The following is a 15,656-nucleotide window of genomic DNA, read 5'->3' as shown; positions in this document are numbered from 1 at the left end:
AGGCTGTCCCCTGTATTGGTGCTGCAAGATGGAGGCACAGCATCGTGCCACCCCCGCGGGAGCGGAGCACAGCCGGGCATCACCAGCACCGTTAATGGACGGGCGGCTGGAACAGGAGCCATCAGCTGGGAGCTGCCGGGCCGGCGGGGTCTCTCTGCCCCACTCATCCCACCAAAGGTAGCGACGTCAGTAATGGGAGCCCTCCTCCACACTGGCACAGAGGAAAAACAAGGACCAGACAGCGCTTTAGGAATCGAACGTTCTCACAGCCCCTGAAATCCCGTCCCTAATGCATCCCAGTGCCTTTTCCCAGCAGTGTTTACTCTCGGCAACAGACAAGGTCAGCAGTGTCTGCTCAAGGAGCCTGCAGCAGCTCTGGCCCCGAGAGAGGAGCTTTTAATATTCCCGTCTCCGATCCATTTACTATTCCTGCTCCACACGTGACTCTGGCTTTGCCCACAGTCCCATACGTGGATAGCTGTCAGAGCCATTTCAGAAATCCGAACAACGCTGTCATCTCCTGAAATGACTCAGGGAGCCCTCAGAAACGCGGTGCTGTCTGAAACGAGCCCAGTGCTTGCCCTGCTCGGCCAGTGCAGCTCCCTGGAGCTGTGAGCAGGGTGCCCGGCTCGGGCTGAGCCCAGGCGAGGATGCCCCTGCGCGATGTGCGAGGGCAGGCTGGGAAGCATCGCTCCAGCAGAGATCACAGAGGGCGAGGGGGAGTGTGGGAAGGAAGCACGGAGTGGAAGCCGCGCTGCCTGGGGAGGAGAAGCTCTTGGCAACATTTATCTGCCAGGCAGCGATCTGCTGCTGCTGCTTTGGATGTGGGCGAAGAATTCATGTCATGGGAAGCTTCAGATATCTCCTGTTTAGAGAGGACATCCTCGTGCCAGGCCTGGGCTACTGAGCAGTCTAAGCTGTCCCCAGTGATAAGAGCAGGGTGGGGGCCAGCTGGGACGGATCAGGGGCTCCCAGGCAGCAGCCCTCCACCTGCCCTGCCCCGAGGCTGTGCAAGAACCACAGTAAAATGCAATGCATGCCTGCTCCCGTGAGGAAATTAGGGATGTGGAGTGTATTGTCTTAAGCATTAATGTTAATGCAATCTTAGTCATTATTCAGTCAACAGTAATTTATTACAGAGGACTAATTCGCAGAGCTCAGAAATAACTGTGGTTAGGCTGCAAACTTTGCATATCAAAAGTGGTAGACACAGACTCAGTAAGTGGTAGATGATGTGCTTAGGTTTATCTGGTTTGCAGATGCATGCTTAGCATATTAAAATTGCATGTGTATGACATGAGAACACCACAGGGTTTTCTCTTATACTGTGAACCTGCATAAATTAGCAGTAATAGAAATCCCTTGTGTTCTAGCCAGCTCTGCCACAGCACCACAAGCTCTTGCTGCAATCACCATAGACCAGAGCTTTTGCTGGGTGTTCCCCAGCTTGCAAAACCCACTTGTGATCCAACATCAGGGATGCTTTAAACCAAGCACGGAGATTATGAAAACTACATGAAACAGTGGCCAGTGAATGGCTTGGACTGTTGTGGAGCAAATTCACTGTAGGGGAAGGACTAGTCCTGGTTCTTGCAAATGACCCTTCTTAAAGAGGTCAGTGCATGTGTCCAGAGAAGGACAACAGAGCTGGGAAAGGAGCTGGAGCACAATTCTGATGAGGAGCAGCTGAGGGAGCAGGAGGGGCTCTGGAGTATGGGAGGCTCAGTGGGGACCTTCGTGCTCTCTACAACTCCCTGAAAAGAGGAGTTGGTGAGCTGGAGGTTGGTCTCTTCTCCCAAGGAACAAGAATAGGAGAGAGGAAATGGCCTCAAGTTGTAGCAGGGGAGGTTTAGGTTGGATATTAGAGAAAATTTGTTCGTGACACTGGTAGTGGTGTAGTCACCATCCGCAGAGGGATTTAACAGGCATGAAGATATGGCACTTGGTGGCATGGTTTAGTGATGGGGGCTTTGGTAGTGCTGGAGGCTTTTTTCACCAAAACAATTCTGTGATTTTACCACAGCCCTATAAAACACACTTTCAGCTATTAGGTAAAGAGCAGTGTGTGGGAAATGAGCTCAGATTTAAATCCTTTAAATTGAACCCATATGCCAAGGAGCCAGCCGAGAAAAGGAGGAGTACTTTGTTATAGGGGGAGATGAAACAAATCTTTGAATGGCTGAGACACCACCTCTAGTGCAGGCACTTGGTTCTTGTGGAGGCAGGAAGCTGCTCCAATGGCTGCTGGATGCCACAGCTGCCCCCAGCTGTGGAGGAGCCCAGCTCCTGCTCGTGCAGTCACATTACCCTTACCCAGTGTCCCACTGCTGGCATCAGAGCTCCTGCTCTGCTCCAGAGTGGGGTGGTGCTGCCCACAGCAGCTCTGCTCTTTCTGCCAGGGCAAAAGCCCCTTTGAAGGGACCCTCTGCTGTGGTGGGACAGCTGTGCCACTTTCCCAGTAGCCATCTGGAGAGATGGGAATTAAGAAAGCACAGGATAATTTAGAGTTCTGCGGATTGCCTAGCACTGGGATCACATGGAAATTTGCTTATCAACAGGGCAAATCAAGGCCCATTTTGTGAGCTGCAGTGTCTCCTCTGAGGGGCTCTATGCCACATGCTGGAGCTCCTGTGCCACCCTGCTGGAGTGTGGCACAGCCCTGCTCTGGCCAAAGCCCTCCTGCCTACCTGCTGCCCATGCTGGAGCTGGGGATCCCATCCATCAGGGTCACATCCCACTGGACCAAGAGGACTTGGGAAAAGTCATCTTTGGCAGCCTTTAAAAAGGCTCTTGGCTCATCTCAGCCTTTCTGCTCTCCCAGCAGTTCAGTGCAGGTACCCCTTGCAGCAGTGCCAAAAGTTGCCTGAGGCTCACTTGAATCCAGCCTGTGGGACTTGGAGCTCTCAGGGGCATTATGGCCATCACTTCCCAGCTCCTGGTAGTGGTGAATGAACTTCTCTCCTCCTAAGCAGGGCCCAGCAGACAAACATATGGTGTGAATGATTTTTCATCTTATTTGTGGTAGGAATCCTGTAAAAGAGATGGAGTGAGGATGCCTGTCTTTAGCAGGTGTGTGAGGATTTGGTATAAACCCTCCCAGAGCCCACCTTCTCAAGGGCAGTCAGCTTTCTCAAGGCTATCCACCAGGCAGCAAGGACTTCAGGAATTTTGCCTGGTGCAATGTCACTCCAGCAGGGGAAGGGACATTGCTTTGGCCCTGGCGAGGACCAGCACTTGCTTCCTGTGCAGCAGGAGCACATCCTGCTTCCCTGGCCCCCAGCCTTCGGGTCAGAGTCAGTGATGTGGGTCAGGGCTGCATCGGAGCAAGGAACCGCCAGAGAAGAGAGGAGATGCTCAAGCCCATCACTGCGGCGTGAAACGACCTCTCCCGGAGAGATCATTGCCGGACGTTTCCCGAAGTGCTGCCCTCTGGGTGGATTTGGATGTTCTCGCTCAGGAACTTCCTCACCGTGCCGGGACTCCTCACAGAGCGGGCTCTTGTCCCAGCCTGCTGGAAGCCGCTGGATATTTCGGTTTTCATCACTAGATGGAGCAGGAGACAGCACAGCGCAGGGATGGAGCTCTGCCTTGTCCCATGGCCCTGCAGCCAGACAGCTCCTCTGCCCCTCATCCCCTCCCCACATCCTTTACAGCCCGCTGCAGCCCATCTGCCCCCACAGGCACACCCATTTACCACCATTTCCCCTACAGATCCCATACATTCCTCTGCACATCGTGTATCCAACGCCCTCCTTTACATCCCCTGCACTCCCCCAGATGTGGGGAAAACCCCTGGGCCATGCTGCCTGGGGAGCCGGGATTGTCCATTCCAAGGACAGGTTGGACACCTCTTGGGAGGGTCATGGTGGCTGGTGCTGCCTGCGGACAGGAGCAAGGTGTAAGTGGTCTCTGGAGAGCCCCTCCAGCTGGATTTTCCAGTGGTGGTGTCCATGTCCCACTGGTGAGCCCAAGCCCTCCCAACCCACGGTCCCACAGTGCCAGCAACTTTGCATCTCCTCAGGGTCCATCAATTTGGGGAAGACACACTCATCACTGGCCTCCTGCAACCCTTCAGGTTTGGGAGTGCAGGACTAAGGTGCTTCTTCAGAAAGTTATTAATAAAGTAGTTATTAATAAAGGCAAAAGCCTGAACCAGGCTTGAGCAGAACCTTTGCAGAGTAAAGTGTGGCCCTGTGCACCTGAACAGCCCTGAAATCAGTTCTGGCCCAGCCCAGGCCCTCCCCACTGGGCTCCCTGCACGAGCAACTGCTTTAGGACTACCTAAAAATTCAGAATATTTAAATGTCCTGGGGGAGAAGCTGGTCCTAGCTGGAAGAGCTCTGAGAGTGTTTGCTGGGGAGAAACAAACAACTTGCAGATAAGTTTCTCTAGAATCAGGAGCAGTTTTCTGGGTTTTACTATATGTGTAAAGGGAAGATTTTTTTCCTCCCTAAAGTAATGAAAATAGCTTCTTTTATACATGAGAAAGGGAAGAGAGGGAACTTTTCCAAAGAGCTTCTTCCCCTCAATCCCCCTCCTATGGCACAGAACATTTATCCTCAGATAAATGGACAAGCTGAGATTTTTTCAGTCCCGGGGGCAGACCAGTAGTAACAAAAGCAAAGTTAAACAACTCCAAACAAAAGCTGCAGCAGAGCGGGGTGTGGTGGTGGAAATAATGCCTGGCTAAGTAAGAAACTTTAATGATACATGGAAAAAGTTAAACAATTAAAACTTGCATCAGTCTGGCCCTGGTCCCACCTCATTTAGTTAATAAATGCTGTGCTTCATCACGGTGGAGCTTGTGCCTCTTCTTTCCTGAAGAAGAGAGGAGGCTCTCAGTGTTGGGCTGGTCAGAGTAGCTGTGTGGGCAGCAGAGGGTCTGGGGGGGCCCAGGGCTGCCCAGGCCCTCTGTACCCCTCAGTCTCACAGTGGGGATCACCCCAAGGGGCTGAAGCCCCCCAGGATCAATGCCCAGGGGAGAAGGGCTGGGGATGGTGGAGGCTAAACCACAGAAATACATCCAACACATGTGTGTGTGTTCAAGGGTGAATAGAAAACCACTAATTGGAGAGTCATAACCATATTAATTATTTGAATATGTGTACAAATTAGACATAGAGTCACACAGACCCACACTGGAAACTTTTTCTTTCCCCTATGGAAACTTTTTCTGCCACATGCAGAGCCTCAGAGGTTTTGTCTTTTAAATGTTTTAGGCACATACAGACAACAATTTCCATATGTGAACAGTTGCCAAATCAAACCTTTTAGGTTAAATATTGGAGGCACTTACCTCACACCCCTTCTGACTTTCCCATACACCAGTGGTTTGAATCCCAATCAACTGTTAAAGTCAGACCCACAGAGACTGAGCTACAGAAGCAAACATCCCTCTGACACAGCTGCTAATCCCAGCCTGCCCTCCCCTCCCACTCCCCCACACTCCCACCACCCAGTGGGCTTCTGTACTCCAAGGGCCAGCAGTAACCTCTCCTTGGGAAGGCCCAGCTCACTCCAGCAGTGACAGCAGCAACACCCCAGCACTGCAGAACTGTGGATTCCAGTCTGGTGACAGCCTGGGACATCGGGTGGGAGAAGGATCCCTTGGAGTGTCACTGTGGCTGATTAAACATCACCAAAACCACTGATTCTTCAGCCTTGTGCAGGAGTAGAGGGAGCAAAGCTCTGAACCATGACAAGGTGAGCTGGGTCCCACTGGTGGAGAGGAGCCAGGCACCAGTGGGGGATCACACAGAGACACAGTGGCCTTTCCCACCTCCACACCTGATAGGATGTAGGATCCCAGGAAGGGATCCCAAGTTAAAAAAACCTCACACCAACTCCCCCAAAACATAGACCAAACCTCAAACAAGGTCTCAATGAAATGTGGAAAGCAATTCACATTTGCAATGGCATGGAGATGCAATTTGTATCTCCAAGATGCTTTTTGAAGTTTATCCAGTGTCCTTCTCACCTGGATGCCAGGGGACCCCCACACATACAGACCAGGCAAAGGCCAAGTGATGTGAGACAAAACCCATAATACAATTTTATTTTTTGTTTCATACAAACAGTACCCTCCCCACATTTTACAGAGTTTAACAGCATTATCTGGTGACAGAGAAGGTGACACTTGTGGCTGCTCCTGCAAGCCTCACAACAGGAACAGGGTGGCCTGAAGCCAGGAAACCATGTGCCCTGAGATGGGCCTGTGTGAGGCAGCTCCAAGCTCTGCAGGGGGATCAGGTGAATGGATTACTCCTAAGAAAGGGTATCATGAGATGCCATGTGGGAATATTGATTTGAGGGAACTTGGGATCATTAGATGAACAGCTCCATGCCCAGCATTCCACTGGTGTGGCAGCCAAGCAAGACCACCAAGGGTGCCCTGGCAGCAGCCTGCTCAGCTAGGTGTTTAAAATGAGAGCAATGAACCCACTTATGAACTTCTTGGTGCTCCCTGTATCAGGGCTGCAGATTCCTGGCATCCTGCAGGACATGGCCACCATGCAGGTAGAGTCAAATGGGGACAAGAGCCTCAGGGAGTGACAAACAGCACCACTGGCAGCTCCAACTGCCTGCCTGGAAACAGGGAAGGGCATCCTGTGCCATTCATGTTGGGAGTCTTCCATCATGCAGCTGGAAGTATTCAGTCCTGGATTTTGGTGAAGCTTGAACTCTCAAGCTACAGGCACCAGAGCTCAAACCAGCAATGTATAAGGATAACAGAGGAATTCAGAATAAATGTTTCTGACAAGGGCACTCCAAGGAGCTCCAAGCAGAGCCCTGCAAGCCAGGGCAGTAATACTTCCCACCTGATTACCACCTCCTCCTTTACACTTGTCCCAAACATTCCCCCCTTCAGAGGGTCCAACTGACCAAGCAAGGCCATGCAAATACAAGAAAAACATGGTTCAGAACTGTGATAAAATTTCCACATTTCTTGTACTTTAATAATTAAAAATTCCTGATGGCAGAAGGAGGAGAATGTCCTCTGGATGTCCCCCTGCTAGCAGGAATGCACAGAGCCAGCATCCCTGTGGTACCCAGCTGGAGGGGGCCCAGGCTGCTAGGAGGCTGCAGGACATGGGGCAGGAGCTGCTGTGTCTCTGTAAAGCACTGCATGAAGAGGTCTAGATGAAGACCAGTAACACCCTAAAATCCCTTCTGGGGTGCAGAACCTGTAGGAAGAAATTACCTGCTCATCTAGGATCATGCTCCCAATCCTGTGCCAATCCCCAATTTCCCCTCTTATGGAGAGCCAGGAGAGAAAGGGGTGCTTTGCCCATCACTCCATTTCTTATTTTCCTTTTCCATGGAAGGAAAGCAAGCACAAGCATTTATTTTTCTCCCCCACATCCTTTCTCTCTCAAAATAAGGAGGAAGAAGACTGAGGCTGTTGCAAAGCAGAAATAACCTTGTGGTACCAAAGACACAGCTCCCATCACTTTGCACAGCAGTACCCAGCAGCTGAGCAAGTCAGCTCCCTCTCTCCTTCCTCTAACATGAAAAAAAACCACATTTCTCTAACAAAGAAACATTTCAAGAGCCACTAAATCTTTTCCCTGTCAAATAAAGTGGATGATGGACCTGGCTGAAAGCACAGCCTTAGGAGATGGGTATAAACACAATCCTGCTGCCCTGGGACCTGGGGCTCACCCAAGCTCTGGTTATTCCCTAAGTGCCTGGAGGGATTTTATCACCCCCTCTCTGCTGGGAGGCAGACCCAGATAGCAGCAATCCGAGGATTTAGAAATAAAGGACTGTAAAATTACAGCAAAAATTGGGGAATAGTCACAATGGCCAAAGCAAAGGCAGCTGTGGGCAGAAATGTAGGAGGTGGGGATAATCAAAGGGTGCTCCAGACTGCTGCAGTGTCCCTTCAAGGTGTGCTTGAGTCATTAGATAACAGAATAATGGAATTAGGAGTAGAAGGAGGAAGAAAAAGGCCTCATGACACACTCAGTGTGGAGATCTCTTGGGAACTTGAATCAGTCCTTGGCAGCCTCAAACTGCACTGCCCTGGTCCAGAGAGTCTCACTGTAATTACTGTTTTAGGAGACCACCCTTCCTTGGCACATCTGCTGGGATGCAGCTGAGTGAGGCACCCACTGGTATTGTCCTGACTCTCAGGGGTTGGTTTTTAATCACTGGGCAGCCACAGGACAGGAGATTAGGGTCAGGACATAAGAGACAGCTTCTTTTGTTAAAGTGCCTTATTTTCTTTGAGCTTTTAAAACATCTTCTAAAACATCTTCAGTAGAAGGAGGGCACAAAAAAAAAAGGAAAAAAAAAAGGAATACAGGTTTTATATGAAAGAGAGTAGAGAATTAATCAATATTTACACAGATCTTGGATAAGATTACAGCACAGACTAATAACCCAACACAGCAAAAAGCAGAGTGTCAAAAAGAAGGGCAAAACCTGTTTGAATGCTTTCAACACCATTCCCCGGAGATCCCAAGTGTAAACGGTTTTATCTAGGAAAAGGCATTTGAACTTGGGCTTTGGTCATGGGGGTTGATTACAGCCCCAGTGCTTGCAGCTGGCAGGAGGACGTGGGTGGGCCACCCCACCTCTCCAGAGCACAGCCCAGCCTTAGACGAGTTCAACTTTGGCGTTTGGATAAACAGCCACCACGTCATATCCTTCGGGGGGCTTAACCCTCTCCTTGGCGTGTGTCTCGCAGTACAGCTGCTCCTCGATGAAGAAATACCCCCTCTGCTTCAGGTTGAGGCCACAGTCGTCACACATGAAGCACTCGGGGTGGTAGAGCTTGTCCCGAGCCTTGACGATGGTGCCCCTGCGAGAGATCCGGAGAGCTCGAGTGAGGCGGAGGAACGAGGAGCATGAACAGCTTTTCCTGCTGCCTCAAGTGAAACAGTAAAGTGGAGGAAAGCAGCGTGCAGGGACATGTAAGGGTGTTATCAGGGGTTCTCAGCCCACCCAAAGCTGCCACCTCACTCCAGGTGTGGCTTCACTGTGCTTCTGCAGGCAGGGTGCTCCACACCCAGCAGCACTGCTCCACAGCTTGGTGCAAAACAGAGCCCTGAATATCTACACTCAGCCTGGATCTGAAAATCATCTGCAAGGACTGGGGCTGAGCACTTGCAGATGCTATGACTTGTGGAACAGACCCTCACTCACAGCTCCAGCAACAATACCACTGCAGGCACAGCTCACACTCAGCCAGCAAATTTGGCTTGAGCAGGATGTAAATTACAGCAGAACATAAATTACAACAGGTCACAAATTACAACCAACAAAGCATAAAACCACCTATACTATCTGAAACAAACATCCATCTGTCAGAGAGTAACTCTTCAAGAAACAAACAAACCAGCTGTCTTCTCAACACTCAAGGTGTTTCTCCCACAGCCCTTGTAAGGCAGTGAAGGAGTGCTTGGTGCTGTGGTGCTATTCATAGTCCCTGGGCAGCTACTATGATAAGCAGGGCACAAACCATCCCATAAATCATCCCTTGCGAGATTCCCTTAAAAGGGGCAATCCAAACTGCATTGCTCAGGTTTAGATATGGTTAGAAAAAGCCAGAAAGGGATTCAAGGTATTCTGCTATAAATTCTAACCCACGTGCCTGGCAGGACCCAACCCAGCCACGTCCCAGTGTCACTGTCCCCACTGCACAGGGGCCCTGGTGAGGCAGCACACTTACACAATGCCATTCCTGCAGCGGGTGCACTCGGGGAGCATCTGCAGCCCAGACATGGGGCCACCAAGCTTTGGCACCGGGGACTTGATGTTCCGGGGGTTGCTCAGTTTGTCGAGTTTTTCACCTGCCAAGAATTATAAAGACACAGATTAAAAACTTAGCCTCTCAGAGCTGTTTTTTCCCCTCTTCTTTCTTCTTCTTCCTTTTTTTTTCCTTTTCCCTTACAGAGTCAGATGGAGCCTGCATGTCATAATAGAACCTGCAACTTCCTTGGAAGTTCCAGGACAGCACCAGGTCAACAGACATAGACCTTGTCAAAATGCAGAGCAGCTGTGATCTAGAGATGAGAAGTTAATTTGACTATAATAGTACTTAGTTCAAAATCATAAAGTGAAGAGCTCAGAAAAGTCACTCCTCCCCATCCCCCCACCAAAAAAAAAGTTCCATCCATGAAAGAATTTCAGAGAATGAGGCAAATTGAACCTAACAATAATAGAATCATGTGCACTTTTCTTCCTAGAGCACACATTTAAGTTCAAATAATATAAATCAAAATACTGTGATAGAAGATAAGGTCTTCTGAGGCATCAGACCTCCTTTAATGAAGGTCCAGCAACAGGAAAGGAAGCAATGAAGATTTTGTGCATATGAAAAATATCATAGCAGAATTTTCAGTGTTGCTGCTCCCACTCCCTACAGACCCTCTACCATCTGCCCTCCAATTCTGGACAACACCAACATGCTTGTTGCCAACTCCCGGGGTACTTAAAATCTTCCAGTATTGACTGCATGGTTTTCCACAGCTGACAACTGACTGGGGTCTGTTTGGCATATATTGATCCATGGTTCCTCTGTGATTGCCTAAGGTCATAGAAAGGAAAGGCTCATGAAGAAGGACCACCTGGCTCACAGTTTGGAAAAGCAGCAGAGGAGCTCTTGGATGAACAAGTCTTCTCCAGAGTTCTAATATGCCACACTCCCTGAGCTTCCAAGGTGTTTCAGTCCAGGGTCCATTGTAAACATGGGCTTCAAGTCCTGATGCCCAGAAGGTCTCAGTAGGCCACAAGCACTTTCTGACCTAGGTACCTGCACATACTCTGTGCCAGTTTTGGCAGCTTCAGAGCAAAATCCAGTGTAAGTGCCTCCCATGGCTCCAGAAGCATCTCTGCCTTTCCTAAAGGGAATTTTGAGTACCTGGAGCCTGATGCATCATCACTGCTGGTTGCTCACAGCCCTGAGGCAGGGTCACACCACAGATACATTCTGAAGGGCATTACTCAGAAAAGAGACCCCTGCTCTCCAGGAGTGTTTATTGTCCTGGGCCCAGATGGGAAGGAGGGTGCACCCCTGACTCATCCCCTGGGGTGCACAGGCACCTTCCCACCACAGCCCCCCTCTCCAGCCATGGCTCTGACACAGAGGCCAACGCTGCCAGCAGTGCCAGCTGAGGGGGTAAAACCAAAAGGACCAACTTCCCACCAGACCCCACCTCCCCAAAACACAGCACAGTGTTGGGCAATGCTCTATGAAAGAGCATGAATGCTCTATGAAAGAGCTTTCATACATGCAGGAGTGACTGCCCAAGAGCAGAGCAGGGCTACTCCACCAGAGGAGTACTTGGCTGGCTCCAGCCAAGCCCCTTGGTGAATCCTTCCGCTGCCTTGCTGGAAATAAACTGAAGCAACTGCTCAAGCTGTTGGCTTCTCCCAGCATGAGACACAGCATGCTTGGACTAGACAGGCTCATCTGCCAACATTTAACAGTTAAGCTGTCACTGCCTCTCATGCAGAGTGCTTGCATAAGCTGCTTAAAAAAGGAAAGAAGGGAAAAAAAAAAAAAAAGGGATTTTACAGCAAAATGAACCCTGCAGAGAAAGCTGCTTCCCATCTTCTTGAACTGTGTATCATTTCCTTCTATTTACCAGCCCAGTCTCATGGTGATTTATGGTCTTCAGCAAGGCAGTAAAATGCTTTAACTCCACAGCCCCCACCATGCCATCCATGTTATGGCTGGAGTTTTTTGTCCTTTCTGGGTTATGGGTGTATATGAGGGTGGGCACTGCTCCCTAAGGGTGTGGGATAGGGCTAAAATGCTTCCAGTAGGAATACATTCTATATAAAACAGATTGTTGTCCAAGACACTCAGCTCCTTGGGAGAGGAGAGCTTGACTTTAAAAGGACAATGCAGAGCAGGCTCAGGTCAAAATGTGTAATTTTAGGCTTAAGGATAAAGGAGCAGGGGTGGCAGCTGTAAAACAAACCCAGCAGGAACACTTAGGATTGAAAACGTGCTGGAACATCACAGAGCTTCATGCCAAGCAGAGATGCTTTTCACCTAATTTCTCATCCCTTGTGAAATAAACAGAGTTGGAGTGACCAAGGCATAAGTGAGGCTGTGCCAGCAGGCAGTCACACATCCCCTCCACACTACTGAGAGGGAGAATGGTGGAACCCAGGTGACAGTGACTGCTCCAGCCTGTCCCATACTGGCTGGTACCAAAAGCAGCCTGTCAGGCTGCAGTCCAACACACAGTGTTGCACTGGTGATAGGTTAGAGCCAGAGAATGCTGATGAACACATATCCAGGACTGGCTGCACAGTCTCAGGATGTGGGGATTTGTCCTGGCACCTCTTTGTTCCCCAGCCTTTTCTTTCTCCCTTCCTCTTAGCACTGGGTTTCTGCCAGCCCAGTGCTGCAGGATGCAGGGGGAGGCAGGAGCAAACCAGCAAAGCTTGAATTTTGTTCCCTTTCCCTGGGACAGAGAAGGGAGGAAGGCAGCAGCATTACTAATTGGGATTAACACAGTCACTTCCCATTTACTTCTTCCTAACAAGGTGACTGGAGAAGAAGCAGATTTGTCCTTGCTCCTGGAGGTCTTGAAGGACCTGAAGGTCCAACTGAGGCTTGTATTTAACATCCATCCAAGGGCTTTAATACTGCCAATCCAGGGGCTGTATTACTAATATAAAATACAATAATATACCCAGTGCTTCTGAGGTTGATTCTATCTCATGCTTTGCAACTATGGCTCAGTCCCACTGAGAAAACCAATACTGGTGGAATTCCATGATGATCAGAAGTTACCTGCAATTGTGCTTCTTGTGAAGCAAGAATCAACATCCTTCTAGTCAAAGAACAGACTTCTCCAACATTTGACACAAACAAACTGAAATGCAACAGCCCAACTCACTACCTCTCACGGCTCCATAATGAGATTTACAGCAGTTGGTATTTTCTCATAAAAGATATGTTCCTGGATTCACATGATTGCAGTATGGGGCCCTTGGAAGGAAACAGAAAGAGGGGTCTTGCCCTGTAAGACTGTAAAGCAAAGCCTAAAAATTTGAACATAAAAGCCCCAATAGACTTGACGGTGAAAGGCAAATAAAATAAAAAAGAAGCTGAAATGTATAGATTTGGGATCTTATTATTTAATGTGTTAACAACATGGGCAGGAAGCTGTGACAGACCTGAGAAGTGAGCCAAGAGCTCCTGATCTCTATCCCTGCCTTGCTGAGGACCATCCCACGTCCTTATGCAAATGCCATTTACTTAACCAGACCAGGTTCTCCAACAGTGATCTTACACAACTGCTTAGGGCCATCACATCTCATAAACCATCTCAGAAAACAGCTGCCACGCTGCTTACAAATCCAGCTTTCACATGGTGCTCAAGTCAGCCACAAAATCTGGTAAACAGGAGTATGTGAAACACTGATTTGAAGCCTGCCATCCCAGTGGGTCTCCTCACAGGAGGGTGCTTGGGTGCCAACCCCCTTACCATTCTCACTGGCCTCCAACATGCCCTGCAAGTACCGGAAGGATCCAGACTGCTTTGGCTCTGAAACGGGCTTTTCATAATCCTGGAGCATCTTGTAGACATCGGACTCCACATCAATCCCATTTCTGTTCCGTGGGAGAGACTTCACGGGGTCAATGCTGGTTTAAAGCAAAGAAAGAAAGGCTCAAGTCAAACAGAAACAGCTACTGTCAGCTCATCAGGGAGGTACTGAAATCTCCACATTCCCACAGATTCAATTAAGCACCTCTGTTTTCATGTGTTTCCCTGCCTGGAGGTATGTCTGGCACAGGAACAGTTGTTGAACCAAGGAGGTTAAACTTGTTCCCTGTTGGGCTCCCATTGAGCAACACAGCAAGGGCTGGCCCAGTTACCAGATGCCTTCAGGAAAGAAGGCAGCTGCTTGCAAATGCTGTAAATTGCTTTGCTACCCATGGAATTTATTGATAAAATGGGAAAAAAACATGCATTTCATTAACTGTGTAGGGTCAGAGCATGCACCCACCCCTTGTAAGGGCATCTGGAGAGCATGTGCCAGGCAGGACAGCAAAATCCCTCACCACCCACAAGTGCTTCCTGTGAAGCTGGTGTTACTGTAGGTACATCACAAACACAGAGCACAGCTTAACTGAGAAAACCACCTCACCAGGGAGGGGGACACTGGGGCTGCCCTGTAACCCCCACCTCCTGCCTTCAGCCTGGAGCTGCTCCTCTCTGTATGAGGAGCGTTTGGGATGCACAGACAACAAATAGCAATTTAAACCATTATTTCAGTCCAAAACATCAAAAAATGAAAAGCATGGTCTGGAATCAAATATATTTCAGGTATATGCTTAAACGTCCTGCTGAGAAAAGCTGAATCCAAGTGCTGTTGTGCTCCAGAGGCCCCAACACACAGCACAGCTCCAGGGGAAGGGGCTCCTCTTCCTTTTTATAGAGCAGGTCATCAAGGTCATTATAAAACCAGTAAAAACAGCAAGAGCCCTGAACTCCATCAGCTTCACATACTTTAGCTATCATCTGGATCATTTTCTCCACCAGTGTTATACTCATGTCTGCTTAAACAAATAAACAAAAGAAATAACATTCACTTTCTAAGAAAGAAAGAAGGAAGGAGAAAAAAACCTCCAGCAAAAGTCACTTTCAGAGAATGGCTACAGCTCCATATTCTGGTAGTGACTCTCCAGCAACTCTGCTCCCTGTGGGAGGTGAGGACCAGCCTGGGTGGTGCAGAGCCATGGACCCATCCCTGTGACTCCCAACCAGTCCAAACCCTGCAGGTGTGTTCCCAGTGCTTCTCTACCCTGCTACAGCTCACTCCTACGTCAATTCACACATTGTCAATGGCAAAGGGCAGGTTTTGGCCAGCTGTGTTAATTTGGCACAACCTGGTTTGTTGGTAGCAGCAGGGAGGGGCCCCACAAGGGTAGCGTCTGTGAGAAGCTGCTGGAAGCTTCCACCATGTCTGACAGAGCCAATCTCTGATGGCTCTGAAGCTGGACATGCTGCTGGCCCAATTAGAGAGGTTGGTAATGCCTCAGTGATGACATATTTAAGTAGAAAATCAAAACGATGCAGGGGCAGACTTTCCAGGGATAGCGAGGCACTGCAATGGGGGTCCATTCCTGGCCCGGCTTGTGGCAATACAGGGCCATGGCTGCCACCATCTTGGCATGGCCTGCGGTGAGCCTTGCCCTGCCTGCCCAGCCATGCCTGCCCAGCCACGCTGTGGGCAGGGAGGCAAAGGGGCACCAGTGGCTTCTCCTTCCCCGTGCCCTGCAGACATTAAACAGCGCCGGGGCCGCGGCCGCCACTGCTGGAAACATGGCGGCAGGGCCTGGCCTGTGGTGAAAACAAGGCCAGAGACTCCCTCACACAGAACCTAGACAAAATCGACCTCTCAGTTCTGTGGGATCCTACAAGAATTTTTGAATTAGTGGAACTTGTTGGCAATGGTATCTACGAGCAGCAGCTTTTCTTCTAGTCAGAGAAGAGGAAGAAATGAGGACATGTGAGGGAAAACAACATGGCGGCACCAAGGTCAGTGGAAAAACAAAGAGGGAGAGGAGGTGCTCCAGGTGTTGGTGCCAAAATTCCTTTGCAAGCTCTGGTAAAGGCTGTGATGAAACAGACTGTCCCCCTGTAATGCAGGAAGTGCACAGGGGTGTAGAGATCCACTCACAG

The 15,656-nt window shown here is 49.7% G+C and overlaps 1 protein-coding gene across 1 annotated transcript in view; it reads right to left on the bottom strand.

Annotated features, from left to right (window-relative positions):
- Window positions 1-6,045: 6,045 nt before the first annotated feature.
- PDLIM4 (PDZ and LIM domain 4) overlaps window positions 6,046-15,656 on the bottom strand; it is a 44,446-nt gene continuing 34,835 nt past the window's right edge. Inside the window, exons 5-7 of the mRNA XM_058034702.1 lie at window positions 13,455-13,612; window positions 9,677-9,797; window positions 6,046-8,806 (exon numbers count right to left, since the gene is read on the bottom strand). Of these exons, the coding sequence (XP_057890685.1) occupies window positions 8,602-8,806; window positions 9,677-9,797; window positions 13,455-13,612 (484 nt within the window). The 3' untranslated portion in view covers window positions 6,046-8,601. The remainder of the gene's footprint in view (window positions 8,807-9,676; window positions 9,798-13,454; window positions 13,613-15,656) is intronic.

This window comes from Melospiza georgiana, chromosome 15, assembly GCF_028018845.1.
Source record: "Melospiza georgiana isolate bMelGeo1 chromosome 15, bMelGeo1.pri, whole genome shotgun sequence".
NCBI classification, from domain to species: domain Eukaryota; kingdom Metazoa; phylum Chordata; class Aves; order Passeriformes; family Passerellidae; genus Melospiza; species Melospiza georgiana.
The sequence above is the reverse complement of the archived record's forward strand: the minus strand, read 5'-3'. Positions and strand labels throughout refer to the sequence as shown.